The sequence below is a fragment of the Apteryx rowi genome, unplaced genomic scaffold, assembly GCF_003343035.1.
Source record: "Apteryx rowi isolate R43461 unplaced genomic scaffold, aptRow1 scaffold_97, whole genome shotgun sequence".
Classification (NCBI taxonomy): Eukaryota; Metazoa; Chordata; class Aves; order Apterygiformes; family Apterygidae; genus Apteryx; species Apteryx rowi.
In genome coordinates, this window is record NW_020451282.1 from 2,290,298 (window position 1) to 2,316,911 (window position 26,614).

The 26,614-nt window shown below is 38.0% G+C and overlaps 1 protein-coding gene across 1 annotated transcript in view; it reads right to left on the reverse strand.

Moving 5' to 3' along the window:
• EVC (EvC ciliary complex subunit 1) overlaps positions 1 to 23,309 on the reverse strand; it is a 51,800-nt gene extending 28,491 nt beyond the window's left edge. The window contains exons 1-11 of the mRNA XM_026054824.1: positions 23,092 to 23,309; positions 20,651 to 20,734; positions 19,899 to 20,131; positions 18,724 to 18,808; positions 16,375 to 16,473; positions 13,882 to 14,019; positions 11,761 to 11,919; positions 11,591 to 11,638; positions 10,010 to 10,226; positions 7,557 to 7,705; positions 4,990 to 5,088 (exon numbers count right to left, since the gene is read on the reverse strand). Coding sequence (XP_025910609.1) covers positions 4,990 to 5,088; positions 7,557 to 7,705; positions 10,010 to 10,226; positions 11,591 to 11,638; positions 11,761 to 11,919; positions 13,882 to 14,019; positions 16,375 to 16,473; positions 18,724 to 18,808; positions 19,899 to 20,131; positions 20,651 to 20,734; positions 23,092 to 23,103 — 1,323 coding nt within the window. The 5' untranslated portion in view covers positions 23,104 to 23,309. The remainder of the gene's footprint in view (positions 1 to 4,989; positions 5,089 to 7,556; positions 7,706 to 10,009; positions 10,227 to 11,590; positions 11,639 to 11,760; positions 11,920 to 13,881; positions 14,020 to 16,374; positions 16,474 to 18,723; positions 18,809 to 19,898; positions 20,132 to 20,650; positions 20,735 to 23,091) is intronic.
• Positions 23,310 to 26,614: the final 3,305 nt, after the last annotated feature.

Sequence of the window (26,614 nt, forward strand, 5' to 3'; positions counted from 1 at the left end):
TGTACCAACATAGTGGTAGAGATAAAGACCTCAGAGCTTTGATTGAAATGAACAGATCAAATTTAATCAATGTCAAAAAGCAGAATTAGACCAAGCTTGCCTGGTAAGAGGTCAAAAATCTAGACAGACTGGACACAGACTATTCACCTATAATGCAGTATTTTAACCCACTAGTATGTCTGAAAAGTCTACACTATCCTCCAAATATAAACTCATACATTCACTTCAGGCATCAAGAGATTACATTGATCTTGGTTAAATCATTTTAATTGATTTATTCATGTATACACAAAACAAACTTATTCAATTATTATTTTCACAGTCAGCCTCCAGATCATTGCATTTTTATATATTTATTCACCAATTTGGATAATTATTTGATGTACTATAGCACTACAGGCTACAGTAGTACTAGAGGGTTGTATAAATCTGTCTTGGTGAACTTATGAACTATTTATAAGATGCAAAAAATGGAAAAAAAAATAAGCAGAGGAATTTGAGAAAAGCTTAGAAGAACACAGTGAAAACAAGATAAGAATGGTCTCCCGCAGGTGAGTGGCAATCACAGTGAAGTGACATCTCTTCTTTCAGACCCCAGGATATTCACTGGTCCCCTATTTTGTCACATGGTGACCTTTTCCTGATACTATCCCTTGCACTGAGGTTATCTCTCTACTTTTGCATGTATTTGAGTCCATCAGGTTTGCTTCTCTGTTTGCTTATACCAAGACAAACCAAGATAAATCTGCTGAAATAAATCAAGCCATACTAGTGTACAACTGAAGGAGAAAAGGAGGTCTGAAACATTTTATTAAGTATATTTGGACAACCTAAAGCTGAAAGGCCAAATCCATTTCTAGTTTATTAAAGAAAATTAAGGCTTTGGTGACCTGCTTTTAAACTACAACCAACCAGCATTTTAGTGGCTGTGATAATGTAAATACATTAAATATACAATGTATTATATACACACATATAATGCATATATACAACATACATTATATATATAATGTATACAGATTATTATATACAATACACCCCTCATTGCATTGTCCTTGAAAGAGTTAATAAAAGGTCTAATCATCTCCCTCAGCTGTACTAAAGGAAAAAACTACCTAGAAACAGGTGCTATAAACAATTGCAGGTCAAGTAGAATAAAGGGGTAATTACAGAGTTGATAAAGGTGTTTAAAAGTGGTGTCGGAAAGGTAGAGTGAAGGATGCATAGTAGAAAAAATGGTTTTGGGAGTGCTGAGGTGGGTCTTGGAGAAGAAGGTACATCTGAGTCTTGCTACATCCCTTTCTCTTGGTGGGGGAAAAAGGTCCAATGGCTTTTTGAATATAGTAGTTAAGGACCATGAAGTTAGGGCTGTGGCTGGGCATTTGAGCTTCTGCAGTTGGTGGAGTGAATTTGACCAAGTTCAGTTTTTTGAGAGCTTTGTGCCTTTGCTGGGTAAAGCAAAGGGCGGCTCTGCTTGTGCTTGCAGAGAGATGTTACAGGTACAGACCTGCTGAGTGTCGAAGGCAGCGAACTTATCGCAAGGGGCACAACAAAACAGCAGTATTAGGCTGTCTCCTTTGAGGATTTACTCAGGTTTAAGTAATCCACAGTACAAGTTTAGGTACAGTACTTAAATGGGGATGGGTGATTTAGAAAGTTAATATGGGAAGGAGGCACCTGTGTGCTCTAAGGCAGCTGGTTTGAAAGAGTCTGGTAACTGAAGATATATCTTAGAAAGTGACTTAATTCTATATAACTGGATATTATGCACTGGTCTAAAACATCTGGTGCTGTTACAGTGCACAAACCTATTGGATGTTACACCAAATGGTCTTGTGTCTGAGCCAATACAGATGTTCTTCTGTAGGATACTGGTGTTTACCTGATAATTTGCAATATTGACAGAGCTCCTAGGACTTCATAAAAATCATAAAAGTAACTTAAGGAAATAGAGGGCTTGGATGTGTTTAAAAACATGATTCAGGTTCTAATGCCATTAATCTGAATGGTGTGCTGTGATTCATTTGAATTCTGTGGGTTTCTAATTAAAGTCAGGATGGCAACTTGTAGACAGGCAGGAATTTGTCTGGGACACTAAAACCTATAGGTGTGGGACAAAACTAGATTGCTCAGTCCAGATGAAATGTGTCATAGATTGCCTTTAATCCTGTGCCTGTAGACGGTATAAAAGTCTGTAATAACTTCTACTTGGTAGGGCATATGGAATATTGTTGCTTAAGTCTTGGTTACGGAGAAACTATGATTTAGACAACATTTCATCTCCTCTTGGTTTTGGGTAATTAGCTCCTAGAAAGACATCTCACTTTTATTCCCCTTAAATCCAAGGGACATTTAACTTGTGGAAAGGAGAGAAAAAAAAAAAAAAGCATAATCACTTTGTGCAGTCTTGCCAGGCTAATTTTCATTTGCAACATAATGAAAATTGCTTAACTCTAAATATTTTGCTACTTCTAGTTCCTCCCTCTCTCTGTTTATGAAAGTATGAACATATCTTTTTGAAACTGTCTTGCTGTCTATCTCTGGATGTCTTGTGGACCATAGGGTGGGGAATATTTATCTAAATATCTGAGTAGTATGCTAGAGTGACTACAGAGTTTCATTCAACTCAGTAATATTGCTAGGCTTCCGTTTCTAGTGAAATGGTAAACAGCAACTTAACAGAATTCTCTACATATTAACTGAAAAGGGCTTTTTCTTGCCTTCTAACCTCTTTAGCAATATATACTTGCACGTAGGAAAACACGGAGATTAACTAAACAGCAGAACGCTTAGCCAAATCTTTCAATTATCCTCTTCCTTGCCCAGATCAGCTTGCTCTACAAACTAGCTGGTTCACTGCAGGGCTCTGGCAGCACAGTACCAAACATCGCCTTGGGAGGGTTGCTGGTACCTGCCAGCTGCTCTAATGTTGGCTTGCTCAGGTCTACCTGAGCTGCAGTCGCACCTCTGCCCACAGTGTGGAGCATCTTCTCCCTTTCCCATGGGTATCTTGCTTTCACTACTGGTAGCAGAAGCTTCTCCCTAGCAGAACTTGGGGAAACCAAGTGAAGAGGTGCAGCCCTGCTGTCCAGGGAAAGGTTCCTGTTTTTCCACGGTGCACTTTCCCTCCGAAAGCATGGTGGAGCAGAGGGAGAAGCAATGGCACTGTGACTGAGATGCAATTCTTTCCCTTAGTGGCAAATCTACTTTTGTTTCTGTGCTTCAGGTAATGGACAAAATTTATAACTACTGCACTTCTTCCCTCAGCTGTGGAAGTCAGAATAGCCCTACTTCTCTAAAGTGGGGCTATGCTGACTTGTACTTTCTCTTCTTTCTAGCTTGTGCTGCTTACAAGATATATGCAAAAGCAATTTGTTCTTCTAAAACGGTCTGAGGTATCTGTATTCAGGGCTAAAAGGAGAAAGTGCAGTTGTTCACTGTGTTAAATATCACAATAAAAAAATGGTTTATTGTAAAAACAGGTGGAAGTTAAGATTTGTGGACTCTCATCCATTAGATGCCAGTTGGATCACAGAATTTGCCATTTTTCATGTTTGCCAGGGTTTGTATGGGTATAGGAATAAGGAAGCAGTTGTAATATGGAATATAATGGCTTAGAGCTGGGTAAATTGGCAGAGTTCAAGTCTGTGCAACTTTCTCAGAAACTTGGCAGATCTAGAAACACTTAATTCATCCACACCAGTTTTTCTTCAATAGAAAAGAAAGCTTAGCTAAACATTGCTGAAAGAAATAGGATTTTCAGTCTGGTCTTAGTGTCAGTAAAGCAAAGTACACAATAAAAGAAAGCAATATAATTTCACAAATGAAGTGGAGCTGTGCAGGGCAAACAATTGCTTGGTCTCCACAGGCTTCCTGTGAAATGAGGAAAGGGGTAGAGAAGAACTCGGTAACTCCAGAGAATGGACTGTGTGCACCAATATCAGCAAGCATGTTGACTTTTCCTAAACTAAATAGCTTTGTACAAAATCTCAGATTCACAAGCATAGCCCTCTAAGCAAATTCCACTTCTCTCTAAAGCAGTAGTTTTCTCAGACACTCAGTTGCCTGCAGTAGTACATAAAACTACTTTAAAACTATTTCTTCTAAAGATGGTGACTCCAGTCTGTTTTTTTTTTCCTCCAGTTGAGTTTGAAAAAGTGCAAAACTTCTTATAAAGCAAAATAAATGCACTATCAAGCTACTTCTGCTAATTAAGACTGTGGGTATCTTATCCTGAGGTGATGGGGACTGCAAGTTTCCACAACATCCAATCTGGCCATAATTAATCATAACAAAGATCCTGTTGAGCTGAAAGTGATTAGTTCCAGCCTAATTAAAGGTCACTGCTGGCTACAGCTTTGTTCTTCATCAGATAGACCATTTATCTTATTTCTTTTGTGTGCACACAGAAAATAGTTAATTGAAGATGATGCAAAAGCATGAAGCCTCTATATATTTTCCAAATCAGTAAGATTAAGTGTAAAAATATTACTTTAACAAAGATCTGAACTTATTTCAGGGAACTGAGCACTGTCAAAACAATTTCCCTGAGAGGAGATGAGAACTACTTTTAGAGATGTAGTGAAGTCAGCCAAGAATAGTATCATCCTACATGGTGCGGAAGAGATAATTATGGTACATAAACGAAACTTTTTATCCTGGTAGTAATGCCAGACATAGTATGCTGTCAACATTACTGCAGCCTCATCAGCCACCTAGGCAGCATGTTTTGGCAGATCACATGGACGCTTTCTGACTAATGCAAAGTTAAGAAACACTGTGTATTGGCAAGATAATGGAGAAGGCAAGCTATATGGAAGACTGTCCTTCTGTCTATATCTACTGGTTTGCCAACTAGGTTTCCTAGAACTGCCACAACTTTTTGTAAGTCTCCTGCAATTTCACCTGGGATACCTTACTCTGTGTAATGGGATTACAGGATTTTCAGAATTCATTTTAGTAATTAAAAGATATCATTGGAAGTGGCACCTTGTAGAGGTCAGTAACAGCCTCTGCGCTCTCACAGTCATCCTCCTCTTCCAGGTCCCACTGTATCTGCCGATGCTTCTCTAACAGTTCCTGGTAAGCCTAAAAGAAACACAGGTCTATATAAACAGCTGAAAATGTTGCCTTCGTAGTTTCTTGTGATCCTCTCAGACCCTGTTGTAACATCACAATAATAATCTAATTGCTAATCTGGAATTGCAGCTCAGAGGGGCATGAAACTTGTCTTTAGCACCTTAATCTGGGCATATTTGGGCTATAAGGGAAGACTGAATTTCATGAATTAAAAACATCTCATTTTATAGACTAATGAGGGGTCTTGAAATGAATATTCCATGTTTTGAAGACACTTAAATTGCCAGTGCCCTCTTGCATTGCATGGTTACTATGGCTTTCATTGCTAGGTCTGTGAATAGAGCACTCCTAAAAAACACAAAAGTGCTCTTAAACTCTTCATGCACAAGTTACTCTTCTAGAGGTGGACTTTAAAGTTTGCTCTTATCATGAAACCATAGTTGACTGTGGAATTTGACTTAATTGCTGTAACTTGTTTGTCCACAGGAGTAGGCTGAGCAAGACTGGGTTACTGTAACTTTGGTACTTTTTGGCTTGTGTGCCTCACTGGATCATTCCTATGTTCTCTGCTTGTAAAAAAAAAAAAAAAAAAAAAATTCCATTTCCAGCAGTGAAAACATAGATGAAGGAGATGCCATGATACAGGGACTCTAACCTTTATTATCTAGGTCATTCTTTCATACAAAAATCAGAATTGCAGCAATCAAATCATTACCATCCAACCTGTGCTCAGAAGAAACCAATGTGAAGCAATTGTGAAAGCCATCTCCCTAATTGGCAACCAGTTAAAATTCAGCAGAAAGGTCAGTTACTGTGCAGGCTGCTACCATGGTGGTAGCAGCCCTTTGAGGCAGCAGGGAGAAATAGGTGTTAGACGGGAAAAGCTCTGGGCTAATGGTGAGGCTTCAGGCCAACTCTACTGCTGGGCTAGCTATGAAACCATGGGCCAGACTTAAAACTGCTTCTCTCTGCTAAGGGAATTATTTTTGCAAACAATAATTATTTGACTATTTAAGTTAAATCATGGGAGGTGCATACATGCATATTTTTCTTTTTATCCAGAGAGCCTCTGGACTCAAGGCCCCATCTGTTCTAGGCCAAAAGGGTTTCTCCACTGTGGTAGTTGAAAGGCTTAAATCTCTGGCTTTTTTTACTTGCACATGGGCATGTCATAACATTAAGAATCATTTGTGTTCTGTGCTGCACCATGAAGTGCAAACTGTCACATCTCCCAATTCTCACTCAGCCTGTAATAGGCAGATTGTTATTCTACAGTTTAACTAAGCATATTTGTTACCTTACTCAGCTCTGTAGAATAGAGCATCTCCTGTACAAAGCTGTGTGACCTAAGCTTTGTAGGGCAGAGATCTTAACATAATTTCTAAGCTTCATTTAACAAAGTTGAGATGTGTCCAAGAATCTTATGAATGATGTGCATGAAGAAAATGCATTCACAAGTGGTCAATGGATACAAAAATGGATGATAAAAATTATCTGTCTCAAGAAAACATGAAAAGCCAAAGTAGTAAAATGTACTGTCTTAAAGTGCCTGGAATCTTTCCTGTTCATATATGGTAGTGAAAGGACTTCTGAAGTGAACTACACCAGACAGGTGTTGCAGTAAAAGAACAGTAATTGCATTATCTAAATCATACAATATAATTAAAGAACCTGGCCTGCAATACAAGATTGAAATGTTTGATATCAACAAACTTTGACAATTAGCTACAGTAGGAATCTACGTCTTCTCATAGAGCAATTTATCTAAGCTATTAGGTTTCAACAAAAGTTTAATGCTGCCCGATGTAAGCACTTTAAAGTATTTCTTTTCATGAAAATTGAGGATTGATTTTTTTCTTAACTTGGGTCTGTGGTTCTCAACTGTTATAGAAGTTTTGCAGCTCTCAGCATTTACAACTCAGAACCGATTTTAGTATATACGTTTTGAAAACTAACACTACAGTTCTATAGAAAATGTGGCCAAAAAACCATTACATTGGTCATTGGATACTGTATCAAATGATATATTGCAAATCTTCTCTAAGGTATCCTGTCAGCACTCAAAATGAGTTTTCCTTCTGCTTATGTGACATTTAATAGTCTTCTGAGCCTCAGTAACCTCACTCATAAAAAGGCAATTAGATCAGCACAGTCTGCTCTTTTCTGTAACACAGGCCATAGATTTCCTACTTTAAACCAAACATGCAGCGTGCAAGTAAAGGATGTCTTGTAGAAAACATCCAATCTACAGTTAACAAATGCCCTTTGACATTTGGTTCCAGCATCACAATTGCAACACGGGAGGAAAAGCCTCTAGGCAAAACTAGGTGATATGATCTCTTCCCCTTTCCTCCCTATGCTACTGCACGATTCTCAGGAGGACCCCAAATCCTAATTTTATAGGATTGGGAGAAATCTGAAGCAAGTTTGGCCTTACAAACTAATAGAACAGTGAAAAGAAGTCTTTACGTGCTCACCTTAAGAAAATCATGAAAATCTTCAGTATGAAAAGTTTTACTGAGGAGACTCCCTTGTTCAGCTTTCTGTCTGTGTTTGAACTCTTCTCTCTTCTTTGCATGGTACTCCAGTTGTTTCAGGATCAGGTCTTTACTTTGCTGGACACATTCTGGAACATAAACCACCAGTGATCAGATGCTGTAACTCCACAGGGAAAATGTGGCATCTGCTACTGTCACACAACATAAGCTCACAGAAATTTGTTAGTGAGGGAAATAGCCAAGTAATTACCATGCAGGATTTCAGAGCTGATTCTTACCCTGATGGTCTTTTTAGATAGGAAGTTTTGTGTTGTTACACAACACTTAAATCTATCAGTTTCTGGATCATTATCATCCTGCACCCTCCCTTTCCCTGGTGTTGCTCTTCATGCAAAGGTAAGGTGGTGAGTTAGTGCAAGAAGCAGATTCCCACCCACCTGACCTCTGTCACCCTCCACCTTAGGGGAGGTCTAAAGTGGCTCACTGTCTAATTGCAGATATGCCAAAGCTACTGCAAGGACAGGGGTGGTAACACATGGTGGGGAGAACAGGTCCAGAGCAGCCCTAGTTCAAATTAAACTAGCATGTAGCCATACTGGGGTTTCCAAGTGACTCCTCCAAGAACCTGCAGCAAAAGGTTTCAAGGTCCCTCTGATTCTGTGCTAGTATCAAAAAATAGTTGGGGCTCAGTTCTTCCTTCCTTATCCATCTTTTTGCTCCAGGGGACTTATAAGTCCATGAATCTGCTATCTAGACTGTGTGCTGCAGAGTGGAATCAGTCCTTACAATGTTCTGCCACTTCTTCATTTCATATTGCCTTCGTACCTAAGAACTCTATTTGTTTTTCCTCCATAGTTAGATTAGTACTTCACTCCACGATTGCAACTAAGGGAGAATGCAAAAGAAGAGTTGGCTCTTGTTCTGCAACCACATTGAGCTGCTTTTAGAAATTCTTTTGTGGAGAAATATAGTACAGTATTGTAATATCATGCACATTACTCATTTTCTAGGTTAATTCATTGTGCTTATCCACAGGCTGATGATTCACTGGAAGTGTAAGATTCACTGGAAGTGTAAGAAAGTCTAATAAAAATGTCATCTGAATAAATGTAGTAACTTATTTTTATACACTACTTGATTCTTCACTACTTCCCTCTTTGTTTCCTAGGAGTACAGATTCTCTCTGGCTTTGTGTTCTGTGTGTGAATTATAGGTACAGTATAACTACTGCATTTAGGAGCTCCCAACCAAGGTCAATTTATATTGACTCTTTCTTGTGAAGATACTGCACTCTGGCTGTGTGTGTGTTTTTGTGTGTTTTTTGTTTTTTTTCTTTTAAAGAAAACTAGCATACAGTATGTCTCACTTGTCTCTAAAAGCAGGAGGTTGCTGAATACTAATGCCCTCCTGCACAGGCTTTACTCTTTATAACTGTAAGTGCCCACTTTGCATAAAATCAAGGCTATGACAGAGGTATTTCTGCTTTGAACAAGAGAAACATGACAGGAAAAAAAAAACACTGGCATAAATTCACACTTAAATTTTAATGGTTGAACCAAAGCAAAGACTGTGCAAGGCATGCCAGTTTTAAGAGCAAACATCCATGATGTACTCAATATTGTGGTATTTATGAATCCATGAGTATCAGTAAACTGTTGGTTCATACGACTAATAGATGTTCTTAAAGCAGAGCTAGCCTGCAGAATGAAAATTTCTGACCCTAAGATATGGCACAATTTCACTTTCAGGTTTAGTGATGAGAATGAGCAGCACTGCAGCAAAAACTTACTGCAACAAGAATATATGTTCTGACTATTCAGTTCATGGAACTCTAACCCTGATGTCATTTTAGTAGAAGAGTGTTTTTCTATTTCTTATTTTAAGGGTAAGATAAAGACTTCTAGTTTTTAAAGTATCTTAGTCTGATATAGTAAAAGCGGTGAATGTGTGAAGACTGTAAGACTAAAAATGATATCTTGTAAGAGTGACAGCACCACTACGTCTTGCGTGTCTTCTCTTGGCTCCACATGCTAGCGGGAGATCACGGGACAATACTTTGCACATATACAGCTACTACTGTCCTGAAGAGCTGCCAGCATCACCAGTGACATCAAGCAGGTAAACATGAAATGGAGAAATCTCTCAAACAGCTGCAGTAAATGGGACTCTGTCTTTGAATTAAAGAAATAAGATAAAGATTATGTGAAATGTAGAATAAGTTCATAGCCTGGAACAAGACCTGGAAGGGATGAAGCTAAAGTTCCTGTTCTAAGCATCTAGCCTTCATAGCAATAGTGTTCTGGGCCGATTCATCAATACCCTTTTAAAACAGCAGGCTATACAGCCAAAACCATAATTTTTGTACGACTTAAAACAAATGTGAGAATGCATACCCGTTAGTTACATTATGAGCTCTTGTCTAAAGTACTCACCATTACTGAAATGTGCTAGTTGTTCCCAGAAGGCCCTGTGCAGGTCTGTTAAAAGCTCTTCCTTTTGTCGGACTGAGAGATTATTCTTCACAGTTAAATGGTCCAGAATATTTGATACAGTATTTAATCTGCATTTGCACTCTTCTGGTATATACGACTTCAGTGAATCGACCACTTTTACCATAAGCTCCCAGTTAAATAACCTTTCCTGAATGTCCTGAAAACAAACAAGAAAATTGCAGGTAGAAACTAAGTATAGGTCTTAGGTTATGCTTGTCCTTTCATTAGCTTATTCAGTCTCAAAACAATTTAGAAAGGAAGCTTCTCAAGACAGTGTGAATAACAACCTTCATACATGTAAACTTCTGAAACTCTGGACTGGTATGGCATGGCAGTGGGCTCAGTTGTGTGATCATTTGCATCAGGAAAAGAGTTAATCTAAAGCTATCAGTATTTTTAATTATTTGTAGCAGTCAGGAAGACAATAATGATGGAAAAAACATAAATACTCAAGGGGGGAAAAGGGGCAAAGAGACCACATGGAGGACCTGGACCTCTTTTCAAGACCCTATACACTGCACTAGTGTGTGCCTTCATTTGGCAATGAGGACAGATGTCTGAATTTGATATGGCTGGGATTCCTCCAAATACATGCTGGAGTTCAGTGAATGTATTTAAAATGGGTATAATTGCATGTGGTCTAGCAGCTTCCACTGTGCTATTAGAGAAGAATCCCAGGACTGCAGTAAGCAGTGAGATCTATCTTAAACTGAAACTGCTTTAAACAAAGATGCTAGCCTGTAAAGAGAGTAACAGCTATCCTGGTTAACGGAGACCCACAGGTGGTGACTTTTGCAATGAGATGCAAGTGTCACAGTAGTGACTTCAGGCAGGAAAATCACTATATCTCATGTCCAAACACATCATTTGAAATCTGCCCATCTGAGAGATGTTCCTATATGGTAGCCCAGTGTGGGTCAGGTGTGATCAGCTGCAAAGACTGTCTTCATATGTGGCCAGCTTAGTCTATGTTGTTCTACTGCAAAACTAATAAGCTAATAATTACTGTATCTTTTATTAGTAAGCAAAAATCAAGTTAGCTGTTCATTTATTCTCCAAGTCACTAACAAATGCAGTGGGCCAGATCGTTTGTACAGTTATCTATAAATTCCAAGCAACTCTTTCAGTATTCAAAAAGTAAATAAAGATCTGGCCCAAGGATCTGTTAGACGTGCCGCAATGAAAAGCAGAGTGCTGATGCATTTATAAACATATTTGTCCTCTAAAGACTATGTTCCTAAGAGATGCTGTGGGGTTTTTAATTGCAGTTAACACAGGACACACAGAATCACCCTCAATTGAAAAATCTTAATTTAAATTATGGTTGCCCGGGCAAAGTGGAATAAATAAACTGAAAGAAAAAGAAATGTCCTAATGCCCAGGGAAATGGTTCTCTTCATTGTGAGGTCTAGCACTCTTGCTGCTGGCTCACTGACTACATTAATATTGTGCACATCACTTTTTCCTAACATGACTGCCTAAACTCTATTTTAAGAAATAGAATTCAAGTGAAGAGTTTACCCTCTTATGAGCCTCTATAAACTGCAAGGGAAGCTCTTTGCAACAAAGCTGGAAGAGAATAGTTGAACAGTCTGTTATTCATGATACAGGACTGACAGATGCTATTTGCATCGTGCTTTGTGTTTAGATTGACTAAATACCTCTCAACTTTTATTCTTTTTGTACTTTACCATTGCATGCAAATCCTGTGATTTACTTAATAACCCTTCTACTGCAATCATCCTTTCAGTCAGATCCATAGTTATCTTTGTTGCTTTGGCACTTGAGCATTTTGACTGGTCCAAAAGAAATTGCTGGGCTTTGTCAGCCTGCTTCCAGAAAGCTTCCATCTGTGGAACAAGAATCAAACCAGAAACCATTTTCCCTCATGAATCATCTAATATTTCATTACCCTATAAGATACAAGTCACTGAGATTACAGCTTTCAATATCAATTATAGTGAATATTTTGCAAAACTATCTCCAGAGACTATTTACTATATAATGGCACGTGTTGATGGCACATAACCAGTAAGCGGTATGTTTGGCCAATCCTGACCTTTTTTATGGGAGTCATTCAGTACAATTTTTCTAAGAGTTTGCTGTTAGCTTGCCACATGTTGCATCCACTAAAGCCTAGTACAGTATGTTATTAGTAATAATAGGAAAAGTAAAGAGGATAATAAAATGTAACCTTTTTTCTGGGATGTTTCTTTATGTGTAGGACTAAGCATTTTGGACAAACAAGATTGTTTTCCTTTTTTTTTTTTTTAATCCAAAAATCTTCACTGTTTTTCACCATCTAAGCCTTTTATAGCTACATGCTACATAACCACTCAACAATCCAGAAATTAAGTACTTCATACAGTTTCAAAAGTTGTATGTGCCCATTTGAATATATTATCATATGGGTAATCTCTAGTTTGAGACTCTGATCCCACAAACAACTGCATAACTCTGTACGTGTGGGTATTCTGTTGCTTTCAGTAGGATTACTAGTATGCATAAAGCTAAGAAAATGTATTCATCATGAGGATTTGTATTAAGAATCTGAGTTTTTTATTTTTATGGTAAAGAATACCTTTATATTACTGAGGAAAGAGATGAATAGTTCAAGGTCCTGATCTTTGTATAGAATCTATAAGAATGTGTGTATAGTATAGTCATTTTAAATACAGGTGAAAAGCATCTGCGGGTACAATAGTGACAGATCCACTAAAGAATGACTGCTGATGGTGAATAACTGCCTCATGCTGCTCAGTGAAGCTGTCATGCAGGTTTTTTTTTATGACTAACACTGCAGGGCCCTAAACAATCAATTTTTCATTGAACAAAGTTAAATTGCAAAAGAAACTTTACATGGGTCTACTATCATTACCAGATCTTCCACTATAAAATGAAAGGCACAGAGATTCAAAAGAAAGCCAAGAAAATTCCCAGTGAAGCACTTAACCATTAGACACTAAAAAATGTTAAGTCCTCTATGGAAAATGCCCAAGGCTGAGATAATGGGCTGTTCAGTTCGACTGAAGTGCCATGGTCAATCAGTGCAGATAGTCTACAGAGCTATCAGCCTGACTAGTCTCTCATTTTCATCAGCAGTCAATTTGTTCATATCTCAAAAAAAGGACTGGAAATGGAGATTATCTTTCAGATTATCCAATTTACTAGAAAATAATATGCAGGATACTTTTAACCTCCACTTTTCTAGCCTATAAACTAATTTGGACACAGTGAAGCTACTGAAGGGAAAAAATATTATTTTGAGGATGAAATGTCAACAATCAAATTATGTTTTTCACATCAAAAACTAAGTAAATATAGTATAATGTGCAAAGCTGCTAAAGCAAAGTTTTTGCTAAAGCAAATGTGCAAATCATACTAAAAGGTCATACTGTAATTATTTCATTAGTAATTATTTCAGCTGAAAATTTTTTATTCTCCTATTATTCTCTTACTCAATTATGGAGTATTGGAAGCTAAGTGTTATCTGAATACAGATGTGGGGAAGAAAGCAAGGTGCTATGATAAAATTCCTAAAAGTCAGGCTTGAAATGCACCTTACCACCTGGTAAGCAATGCACATTCATCAGCTCTAAACCCAGCATGATGAAACAGTGTTTGTATGAAAGATGTTGGCTCCCAAAGGGAGTTGGAAATACTTTGCTGGAGCAATGAAAAACTGTTCAGGACCCATGCACATCTAAAATACTAACTGTGGACTAGTCAACACAACAGTAAAAAAGAAAATATACCTCATCAAGAGAACAACATTAAAATGAAATTTCAGAACAGAAAAATTAGAAAGTTACATTATCTATTATGTGCTCAGAATATTCTCTTTCTTTTCTTTCTAAGTCTTCTAGGGTCTGGTACTCTGAATTACGGGCTCCTGACATCTCAGTATTCTGGAGTCTAGAGTCAAGTTGTTTCTGTAATTCTTCAAAATCCTAGAAAAAACAAGCAATTTTTTAAACAGAAAAACATACATCATCACTCTTTGTGAAGAGAACATGTTCTAATAATAGATACAAATGTGCTGCCATAGAGTTGGTAAGTTCATTTCTAAATTCTGGAGTGAGTTTGTATGTCAAGTCTGGCTCATGGTTAAGGAAACTGAACAACAGTGTTCAGAAAATTTTGTCTCTGGGTAATGCATTTCCTGCAGCAAGGAAAGAAAACACAAGACTATATGTATAGGGTATCTCTGAATTACACCTACTATAAATAGGTATATCTCTACTTCAGTTTAACCAGTATGTGAGTACAATCAAGTACCATATCCACTGAATTCAAGTTTTAGTAAATACTGATCCATGGGCTTTCATATTGCCAGTCCTTTGAATCTAAATAAATATTTTTATTTTAATGCACGTGTCCCATCTTTAAATGGCAGCTATGAGTGTACACGCTGTGTTTAAAAGTACAGCTAAGTACCCAGATATGATCATCAGATTGTGTTTCCTGCAGAGTGCTAACACACATAGATAAAATACACCTGTAATGCTTGTAAGGGACAAATCGTAGGCTAGATGATTATGTGGGTTTTTATGGCTTTTCGGTACTTTGAAGCCAGGATGATGTTTTCTCAAAGCTAATAATATCAATAAATACTAGTTCTCAGCCCTTACTGAGTAGTTTGGTACTGAAATGGATGATTCTTCAGTTGCTTAAACATGCCTTCTGTAACAGGCATTTATGTTTAATATCACACAATTCTGTTCGCCAATGAATTAACTCAATACCTTATGCCTTAAGGAAATGTAACCGGGTTTTGACAAGCCTCACAAACAATTTCATCAAAATCCCATGAATTCTTCTTACAATGCAAAAATAAGAGGAAAATGCTGTCCACAATAAATCATATAATCCTCAGCCTTGCCAATGCAGGACTACATGCAATATTTTGCAATGCTAATGTGTTTGCTTATTACTAACTTCTCTTTTAGATGGTATTCATAACCAGTCTTTTCCATCATGTGATATCCCAACCTTAAGGCCATCATGTTTCCAAGGCCTTTTTCTATAGAACATAGGATGTCAAAATGCTGGATTACCAAATCTGAGATTAAACACACTAACAATTGGACTATTTTGGTATTGATTGCATCTAAGAGGATTTAGTCTTTGCCTTGCAGTGGCCTCAGTTAGCTGCATGAAGAGACCCATGCTGGCAAGTTTTATTGAGAGTTAGGCTATACTGGGAAAGATGCCTAACCTATATTACTTCTGCATTTGTAGTTTAAGGTCATTAAAAAAAGTCTGTCAGAAAGAGGGATGCACACACCATGTCTTACTTTTCACTTAGTAAATACTATTAACTTAAATACTAAACCTAAGGATTCATGGCAGTGAAGTGGTCTTAAGGCAAAATCCAATCTGATGTAAGCTATTAGGTAAAATTAGAGAGATTCCCAAAATTAATTCACAGACTGTGAGAATGCACAGATGAGATACATCCCAATCACTACAGCTGAAAAGCTGACAGGCTTTAATTTAATGTCTAAGTGTGATATTCTATCTGAATTTAAGAAAAAAAAATCTTTACTGTGAGAACAATTAAATATTGGAATAGGTTGCCCAGAGAAATGGTGGAGTCTCCCTCACTGGAAATATTCAAGACTTGGTTTGACAGGGCACTGGATAACTTTAAGGCCCCGCTTTCAACAGAAGGTTGGACCAGATGATCTCCAGGAGCGCCTTTCAGCTCAGCTTTTTATGATTCTAATTTGGAAATCTTCTAGTAATCTTAAAAATAATATTGTGACCCCAGTTGAAATGCATACTGACCATAAATGTTTATCTTCTAGTTCAGAAGTGGAAAATGGATTCTGATAAAAGTATATGGAAGAAAAAAGGACAAAGAAAAATAAGTATATTTTTCCCTTGATAAAAACCTTGGGTTTCCTGTTGGCACTCTATTTCCTGCTGTGTTGTTATTAGTCATGATACGTGGGCCTGGACAGAGACCTGATAATGAGAAGTCATTAATTATAAGTGAATAAGGTCTGGAACATTCTGTTTTCTTGAGTGGACTGAACTACAAAATACTTCTGTTCTTAACAGATTAGAAACAGCATTGTCCTCCTGACCACTTCAGACAACAACAGGGAGGAAATGTGGATACTAGAGGGAATCAGCTAAGGAGTGAGTACCTTTGCATTAATTCTGAAATAGACTACCAATGACATAGCTGTACAAAAGACAGGGTCAGATAGCCTGCTGTGCCAGCTTGCACCAATTGGTGGGATTAATTCTTATCTTCTGTTGTCTGAAACACTAACCAAAAAAATCCAGCCACTTACATTTTCCTGAATTAAAAGGATCTTCTTGAACAAATCATCAGTAATCTTCTTTTTATGATAAAAATCTGTGAGGTATATTTTGAGAACCTGAATAAAAATCTATTCAAAAGGAAAGAAACAAAACCCAGGATAAGTGCCTATTGAACATTATAAGAACATCTTCGTGATAACTTTTGCTGCTTTAAGTCAATCAGTGAGAATATAGTGAATCATAAGTAAAAGAATAGAAACATCATCAGCAATTCTGCAGTACTTCTGTTATGAAAAATCCTTTGGCTTTGTCTTCAGTAAGAGTACTGGAAGATCGTGTTATGTTCTAACAAGGACAATGACATAATTTCATATATATCTAACAAAGCTGACAAATTTGTAATTGTGCTTTACTGGAAAACACACAGATTACTTAAAGCCTAATGTTTCTAAAGTTTAATGATCACCTAAGCTGAAAGTTGTTAATAAATTGTTTACCATGATTTCAACTGTAGCCTGCCTACTAACCAAGTATCAAACATTTTTATGTACAACCTGCAATGAAAAAGTATCTATCTCATTTTCTTGCTACCTTCTCTCACAAAAAGTAATTATTTTCCAGTTGATTTTTTTCAATTGCAATACCAGTGTCTACAAAAAGATATTTTTGAACAGCCTCTTCCCCCTTGCCTCTTCTAGAGTGTCAATGTAAAGACAAGTCATTTCATTACTAACTGTTGTTGTGTTCTCCAACATGAACATAAAGATGTGTGAAACATAACAGCAATCTGTCTGTTACTTGTGTACATGAAAACAGATGATGAAGTTGCCTGTTTTTAAACATATTTTATGCAAAGGCATAAATAAAAACATATTTATGTAAAAGAATGTTCTCCAAGCCAACATTTGAGCTGAGCAAAATCTGGAAAATATGTTATCATTAAATATATGCTATCATGTGTCAGTCAAAAAAGAGCTCAGTAGAAGAGAAATATGATAAAGTTGTCATGTTTTGGATCTCCCTTGACAATGCTGCGGATAGGAGTTTGGCAGTTCTTGAACACACAACACCAAGATACCACAAACTATAGAAAAATAAAGCATCAGAATTCAGGAAACACTGAAGGAAAGGAATATTTCCTTTTCCTAGACCTGACTCTAAGAAAGATTGACTCTCAAGCCTGAGAAAGCAGAGTGGAAAAAGAAGAAATTATTCTCTAGGCTGAAAGTTTTTTTTCCCCCTTGTTCACTGCCAGTAAAAATACAAATCCAGCTATTGAAAGCTTCAGATAACAGTCAGTCACCTGCCTTTTGTGGTGATTTCTCATGGCCCACAAAGTGTGTTAAATGCTCATTTTCTTAGTGTTTCTGTGATTACATCACCATGTCGTGACTTTACCTTCACCTATAAGGTGATGATTAACTTTGAGATCAAGTTTGATCTCCCTTAGTGAAGCTAAACTTCTTTCCGGTATCTGATCTCAAGTTCTTCTCTTCATCTATTTATGACTACATAAGCTGAGGGGATAAAACCAATCAGATCAGAAGTGGCTTTCCAGGTTTATTTTCACACTTCCTCTTCTGGGTCATGTAGAAATTTGTTCTGAAAACCCCACCCCTTGAAATATTCTCAGTGCACTCAAAAAATTACATCAGAAATGATCAGTATGTTTAAAGAGAGGTCTGGAAGGAAGAGGAGGAGAAAACTATATACTTTATATTCAGATTTCAACTACCTGAGCTAAAACTCAGTAATGACAATGTTTCTATACTCCATCAGAGTACCTACTTACCATAAACAATTCCCCTAACCCAGTATTCTGTTGCTTTAATTGCATAAATCCATTTTTGTTTCTTTCTTTCCTGTCAAGTTTGCATGCTGTGAACTGATGTAAGTAGCTATCTATGCTTTACAGGGGTGCCTTAATTCCTCTGTCCTGCAAAATCAGGGCTATTGTATTTATCACAATGGTACTGATTCAGCTGAATTTTCAGTTTTATTCAAAGAGCACACTGTCCTTGGAGTTGCATTGCACAAGCACTGTCATTAAAACATAAACTAATCTATTAAATATTTATCTTTTCTTTAATGAACACTGAGTGCTATAGGTTATCCTATGGAGTAAATTTTAAAACCAACTTGTTACATTATCCAGTCTGACCTCCTGTACTTCATAGACCATTATATTTCACATGGTTACTCCTGGTATGAACCTCAGATACGCAGAACAGACAGAAAAATTAAAGAGAATACTGTAGAAATACAGCTCTGCTATAGTACTTCCCAGCTAGCCAGTTGTTTATGCTGATTATTTCCTAAACTGATATTCAACTAAGATGTTCAAATCAAATAGCTACAAATGAGACATGAGTACCTACCACATGTTTTTCTTTTCTGAGTTCAGTATCAAGAAGTATAAGATCTTTCAAAAGAAGACTGCAGAGGCAGAGCTTAACATCAAAACTAAAACAAAGATTAAAAAATTGTTAGTGTCAATCTAGATGACAGGCACATAAAAGGGGCAACACCATATATTTCTTTTATTTGATAAATTTTTCTAAAAGCAATGTCCCTAGAATAGCAGTCAAGTCACTTCATTTTGACATTTCTTTCTCTTTTGAATAAAATATCTCTACATAAAGGTAAGCAAAATGAGATAATGCTTTAACAATATTGGAGATGCAGTTCCCTTTAGAAAAAGTCACGATAAATATAGGCATGAATGGCTACAACATAGGGAAAAGAAAGCTTTAAATTAAAATAGCTATAAGAAGAGTGCACATTTGAAAGCATTTTTCACTGCTAGTACTCCCTCAACCCCATAGTGACTTAAATATAATTTTTTTTTTTTTTGCTAATGAGAATACAGACATATTTATTCATCTAAGCGTACCTTACCATTATGTGGCTAAATGAAAATCAAAACAGATAGTCCATTTGGTTTAGGTCAACGTGCTCATCACCAGACTATCTGAGAGAGGAAGCTTTCCCACAATATTATTTAAGTAGTTCTTATTAAAATTGAGAGAACAGACTGCTGGCGTTTGCTGTTCCTGAGACGCCGGTTGTATAACTTGATTTTATATGGTGCAGAGGACTCTGGCCCTTGTAGAGGCCATATGTTTAGCATTCAGCATGTGAACTAAGACCAAAACGCTAAAGACTTATGGCTCAGCACTTGCAGAAAATGGTCAATACCTTGCAGTATTGAATCCGGAGTTACTAACAATCTTTCATAATTAGTAATGTAGCACTGATACTGTATGGGCAAAAAGGGATCTCCTTATCACAAATGTGGTATACCTTTACGAGACTCCTTTTGCATAAGTTCTGATTCCCAGAATTTCATAAAAAATAAACTGATTTTTAATATATAACATGAGGCATTTCTTTCGTTTCCCCAGCCAATTTTTTAAGGGTCATAAGCACATAACCCTTGATGTGGTGAACGTATGCATCCAGCCCTAGTCATTGGTTTATGCCAGACCTTTAGTGGTTGTCTGGAAAAAAACTACCAGGGCACACCAGGAAATGACCAACCACAACTGGTTACCTCTCGCAAGTCAGCACTTCAGGGAAGCAGGTCACCTTGAGGAAGGTCCGAGCCTGGAACCTGTCGTCGCTGGCTGAGGAATGAATCGTCGTGGAGGAACTGCAGTCCTCCTTGTCTCCCTGGCTGAGGGAGCCCAGGCTGCCCGAAGTGGACGTCTCCATTACCTGATTAGGCAGAACAGCCTGCTTTGGATTCTCGTGCAAAGACGGATTGGATGAGCCATCTGCCAATGGCTAGAGTCAGAGAAAATTTACAAGGTTAATTAATACAACACAATAAGGAAATAAATGGCTCATCAATTTACTGCTTGCTTTCACACAAAAAATTAGTACACAGCAAAAATGCTTCCACACAAATTATGGTTCATCATACTGACAGGTTTCTGCGTTTCCTGTAAAAAGTTCTGTTGTGGTTATCTGCCTGAGGCATTTTTCCTTACTGAAGGACAGACCCTTGTTTTTTTTATGCCTCCTTGGACAGATCCAACTTCCACTAATGTTAATGGAAAGAAAACGGTCTCTTGACTGCAGTGAAAATTGACTGGACACCATGTAAAGCGCTGAAGGTTTCAGGGGGAGATGAAGGCAGTTGATGCTGTATAGAATAAAGCCTGAGTCAATGGATTATTAATAAACAAAACTCCCTGCTAAGCAGATTGACAGTAACTCTTTTGCCAGTAATTCTTAACTCTGCAATTTACATTGAGACAGAATGATTTCTTTAATTTTTGTAAATAGAGTCTAAAACCTCACCCTAAATTTCTGGTTGATTGGATAGATGACTTTTGCCTTTAATGCAAATGCTGTGACGTTACTGTCCAGAGGAGACTCATCTTCCTGTATGGAAAAAGAACAGAAAACTACTGTAAACTTTGAGAACAGCAGTAGGTCTGACAGTTGTTTAAGTACCATGTGCTCCTTTTAGTTACATAACTTAGAAATTCTTATCAATAACTGACTGTTTCTTGACTGTTTCAGTCTTGGCACGAAAAACCATGTAAGACTCATTCAGGTCAGAGTATGAAATCAAGAAAAGAGAACTGTATTCTCCCTATACGTTATTATGACTCCAAAATGTTTTTCCTTCCGTAAGTGAAAATGAACAGTAGCTGGTATTCACAGAATATTTGCATTCCCTTTTTTTCCCCCTTCAACACCAACTAAAGATTTCACATGGGAGACTTAGACTACCTTAATAATAGAAATGACTAAGGAATAAGCTGGATAGATACCATCACGGCTATAAATTCTGGCTTTCAATTTAAATAAAGAAACAACAGATTAAACAAAACCAGTCATCATTTTTTCCAGGAAGAACTTTCATAGTACACCGCTTACCTATAAGTGGGAGAAAATACCAATGTTCTTCTGAAGAACTTTTTATAGATAATGCATTCTTTTCATACAAACAGCTGTTGTACACAATCTGACTTTCTGCTCCTCCTCTTTCCTATCCACTGCTTTATGCACTGGAACAATGGGATAAGCAGCTTTGTTTTGTTAGGTTATACATGGCTCATTGAAAGGATGGCTGTAAGTAACAGAATGTTTAAAACCAAATTTTAGAAGATTTCCTATTCTAACATTTTTCCTTTTCCAGATCAAATGAAAGAATCTGTTTTGTCAAAACAGTTTTCTTTATATAGATTTTTCTAGGAAATACCAAAACACTAATAGAGTCTATAAACAGAGGTGGGAAGAGAAGAGCAAACTACATCATTCATTAGAATCTTTTATCATAGCACCTCTTCATCTTTGTTTCATTTATTTCCAGAAGTAATTTTTGGCTTCACTGATAAAATAAAAAGCATGGGGTCAGTTGGTAAAACACTTGCTCATACTGAGTAGTCCTATTGCTATACTGGATATCCAGGGATAAAAGCCAAGAAATCCACTGTTCTGAAATGGCTGGAGGCAAAGCAGCTCCAGTCCGAAAGCCATAAAGCCATATTGCCGTGTGCTGCAACTAAGACATCCTGATTCTCAGCAGGCATGAGTAATGCACGGTTATTATTAATATGGTAATTATGGTATTATTGCTATCTGGAAGGTCTCGGAATGAAAATATCTGATTTTTGAAGTGTTCTAGCCTAACTAAAAGCATTTTTCACCTATGCTTCTTCCTGAACTGTCAATCTGATGCTAGGCTAAAGCACCTGGGAATTGAAACAAATGAATGGAAAGAAATATATATATAACTACAGTAGTCTGGCAAATAGATGGGAGGAAGCCCTCTGAAATAACACTGTTAGTTCTTAAAGTGTTATAGATGAGCTAACCTGTTTGGAAATGGATACAGTTGTGAAGGCTCACATTTTAAAGACTATGATCCCATTTTAAGAGGACTGCTAATATGCATAAAATTATATCATTCCATAAGTTCTCTCACAGGATTTACACTCCAAAAGAGAATATAGTCAATGATCATTTGTTATTCTGTACTTTAACTCAAGAAAAATGAACCACCGTCTGTCACCATTCTTGACCACAAATCTGAAATGAAAATTAATTTTTTTCCTAATTGTCCTTTAATCCCAGCTCACCACTCTGGTATTTCAGTACTTTTGATCATTTGACCTTTGTCTTCAGTTGGCACTTGCCTGGAGATCTTCTATGTGAGAAAGTCATTGAAGATGCTGGTTTCCTCCAATATACTCAGTTTGCTTCGTTTATTTTTGCTCCCTCCATCAAGCTATCAAATTCAACTCAGATCTATACCCGTATCCTAAGGAGACACTAAAAAAAGTATCTGTTCCAGATTGGACCTGATGAGGGAACTCTGTTACTGTCAATTTTTCTCTAACAACCTCTTTCTCCAGGAAAGAATCCATTACCAATTATCAGGACTACATTTCTGTGCTTAAGTACTTTTTCTGAAGTCAACAGTGTTTTTCCACCAGCCTTTTGAAATTAAAGACAATGTAGAGAAAGAAGTCCACACCCAAAGAGAACTCAGGATCTTGAGTAAAATACCCACAAAGAGCCAAATGAAATGGAATTCATAACGGGAACAAATGCCACAAATGGTTGCATTCCTAAGCAGCTATAAATACTCTTTTTTTTTCTTTCTCTCTCTTTTTTTTACACTTTTTTGAATGCCTTTTAAGGTCCCAGTTCCAAGCCCACTAAAATCAAGATACTTTGGACAAGACCATGAAGCAAAATGGACATCCACCACCAAAACATAACTTTACCTCCGACACCATTTCCTCTTTTGAGGTATAGGGCTCTGCTCTACTTTTTGTGAGTGTATGCCCTTTCTCAGCAGAGTTGAAGCCTTCCAGAAGTCTCTGGGAATCATCCTTCTGAAATTCCAAGAAAAAGAAAAAAGTATATAACACTGAGAGCAGGCAGATACGTTCATGTCTCCACCCTGAAAAAGTTAAATATTGGTTGAAAATGACAATTTTAGAAAAATATGATGAATTGTCAGGAACAAACAATCATCATAAAGTACTAACCTTCTTCTTTCCAAAAAAAAGTATATAATTGGCCTTTATTTCTCTACCAAACACACAACATCTAGTAAGGCCACGAATTGTAACATGCTTGTTCCTGTGCACTGGCACAGACCAAATAATAACAGTGTTAGTCAAGGTATCCAAACACAGCATCTCAAGGAATTTTTTTAGTGAGGGAAAAGATGGCGGACACTCTGCTTTGCCTAATTTTTTTCTTTTCTTGTTCAGGCTGCATTCTATTAACTACTTTTTCATGTAGTCTAATGATATGGCTGCAGCCACTACGCATGTAACCACCTTACGGAAAGATTCTCCTTGAATTATTTATCACTTGGTATATAAAGTAGTTCATTTTCTCAGAAAATAGAGAACTGCCTAGCCTTTGAATAGATTTCTTTCTTTATAACTTGCCTTTATCATATCTCTGGAACTTAGTTGCTCAGTAGTATGTGTCACATTCTTGGGCTACTCTCCAAGATGGGGTGAACTGAAGACCCTGTTTCCTAAAAATCTACTAAAGACTTAAGAACAGCTACAAGTCTTCCTTAAAAATCTTGTCACTTATTTGTCCCAAACTAGAAGTTCACAAAATTTAGGTTGAGTGACCAGAAGTTATGGAAGTAGCCACATCGGATTCACTGTGGTACCATCACACCATAGTCATTCCAAAAAAAGGCTTTGCTTTTCCTAACTCTCTGAATGTTCATACTGCATCCCCAACATACTTTTACTCCTTTGTATATCTCCATCAGTATCACTTTAAATGTATTTGCATTTTTCTAGGATTAATTTTTTTCTGCTAACATTTCTAATCTCAATGCCTTCCTTTGTTTTTTTGTCCCTTGTTATTTTTGCAACACCTCCCAAATAATATCTGTGAATGTAATTGAAGTGCTACTGATCTGCTACTGATTTTACTGATCTTTTAGATCATTAAAGAAAAAAGCTGAATAAATCTAAGTCTAACTGTAATTCCTGTAACAGCTCATCCAGCTGATTTACCAGAATATCATGAGACAAGCTCCAACTCAAAGGGTCACAGGAACTTCTAGGCAACGCTGTAACTCTATTATTGGCAGGAATGCATAACAGTGCATTAGCCTGTCTGAAGTTACGCACTGTAAAGGTTTTTTCTTGGAACTCTGGTGTGTCCTAGGTACAGATCACCAAACCAATACAGCACTTAACTGCAAGCATCCAAGTCCTACGGATTCAGGCTATCTATATAATAGTGATTAATTGGGGCTGAAACACAGATGTGGATGGCTTACCATGGTGCAAGAATAACTCAGCTGCTTATGAAGCAACATGGCATATTCAGGTAAACTATCTAGGCTATAATATGTGTGGTTCAGTAACTGCTCTACCTCAGGTAGGCCTGTTGTATAGCACAGGTGGAACAGACAGTACATGAAAGGAATGGACACAGGCAACCTAAGGTAGACTTGTCTGCATTTATGAAATCAGGCACATTGGATATAATCTACCAGCCCTGCAGTGTGTTCTGTATGCACCAGCGGGCAGTTATTTTTCCTTCAAAATAAACAACTCTCTTACAGTAGTAGCATTGATTTTAATGGCATTTAAGCACCTAAATGCATCTAAAGATCTAGGTCAGAGAGAACTGACAGCTTCCATTCCCTATTGACATAAATGACACAAAAGATAAAATTGTACATGGATATATTGAGCTGGTAGTGACAGTGCAATACAGATACCACCTATGAAGGCAAGGAAAATGAGCAATTGAATCAGAGGCTTGCACTCACATGGGATGCATTGATCCAGCATTTGAAGTGCATCCATTACTGGGCTAAAGCATGGCTTCAAACAGAGTTTCATACCTCCTACTTAAAAGCAGTTTGAAGCAAGAGGATTCTTCTCTTATGTCATGCTTAATGATGACCAACACTAGAACATAAGCACATGGAGCAGACCTGTCATAGCTCAAAAAAGGTGTGGTTAAAAAACAAACGGAACCAACCACCCATTGAACACTGACAGAGCACTCTGAAGGACTGAATTTCCTGGCTGTGCCAATGCCAACCATTGCTACATCCAATTAATCCAACAGTACTTGGGGCTAAATCTGATGTACAGCAAGAAAGAAGCAGAAGTCAATGGCAGTTCATATCTGTGCAGTGTAATTCTACGGGAACGTGCTACCTCAGTAATTATGGAGCCCACAAACATATAATAAAGAAATACAAACCTTATTCCCTAAAACAGCAAGACAAATATATATTAACAAAAGTCCTGTGCTTTAGAAAACCCTGCTAGCAAACTAGCATATGTATTCTACTCTAAGTATTTTCAGGTATGTAGGGGATAGCCTCAAAGTAATAGTCATGTGTACTAATATTCTGCTTGCTCTGTTCATTTTAGTGCTTTGGAAAGTGGATTGTTCTTAGTGTTTTTGGAATAGAAATTAGCGGTTATCTTCAATTATCTCATGCAGCTTCTGCGAACAGGGTACACCTTCCACTGCCCCCAAAAAGCAACAGAGCCTTCTACAAGAAGCGATGACTTTGAGAGACAAGTCGTGGGCCAGCCAAGCCTATTTTAAAGGACACAGGCCAGCAGGGCAATACTCAGAATATACACACTTAAACCAGTCTTGCTTTTGAGTCAAGCTGTTTACTCTGTCTCAATAAATCCCGAAAGGAAGAAAATAGTAAAATCAATTCAAACTTTGCTATGTCAGGAATTATGTAGGTCCCTGTCTGTCATGGAGTTCACTCGCAGCTGAAACCAGAATTCCTGCAGATTCATCACTGCTGAGGACATGGGTAGCACTGGGGCCAGATTTTGAGCGGGCGCACTGAAAGAACTCGCAGCTCCGCGGCGCAGCGTCTGTGCTCTGTTCCAGACCGGCTCGGTTCAGCCGAGCGCCGCAGGCTGCCGCGCCCCCGACGGCCCCCAGCGCGCAGCGCGCCGGCAGCGCCCAGCCCAGCGCCGCCCTTAGCTCCCTGCTGCTGCTGGCCGAGCACCCAGCTAAAGTCCGACGCCCTCGCGAGAGGCCGCTATGCGGGTGCTGCTGCGGCCAGCGCGGGCACCGGGGGGGGGCGCCCGGCGCGCCTGCGGTGCTCTTTGCTGGCCTTGCTGCCGGAGGCAGCGGTTAGCAGGAGCTCCCCGGCCTGGGGCCTCTCCGAAACCGCTTTTGTCCCTTTTGTGCGCTCCCGCCCAGGCAAACGCGGGCCGCGCGGCGCTGCCCCGCGCGGAGAGGCGGAGGGGGGAAGCCAACCTGCCGCCCCCC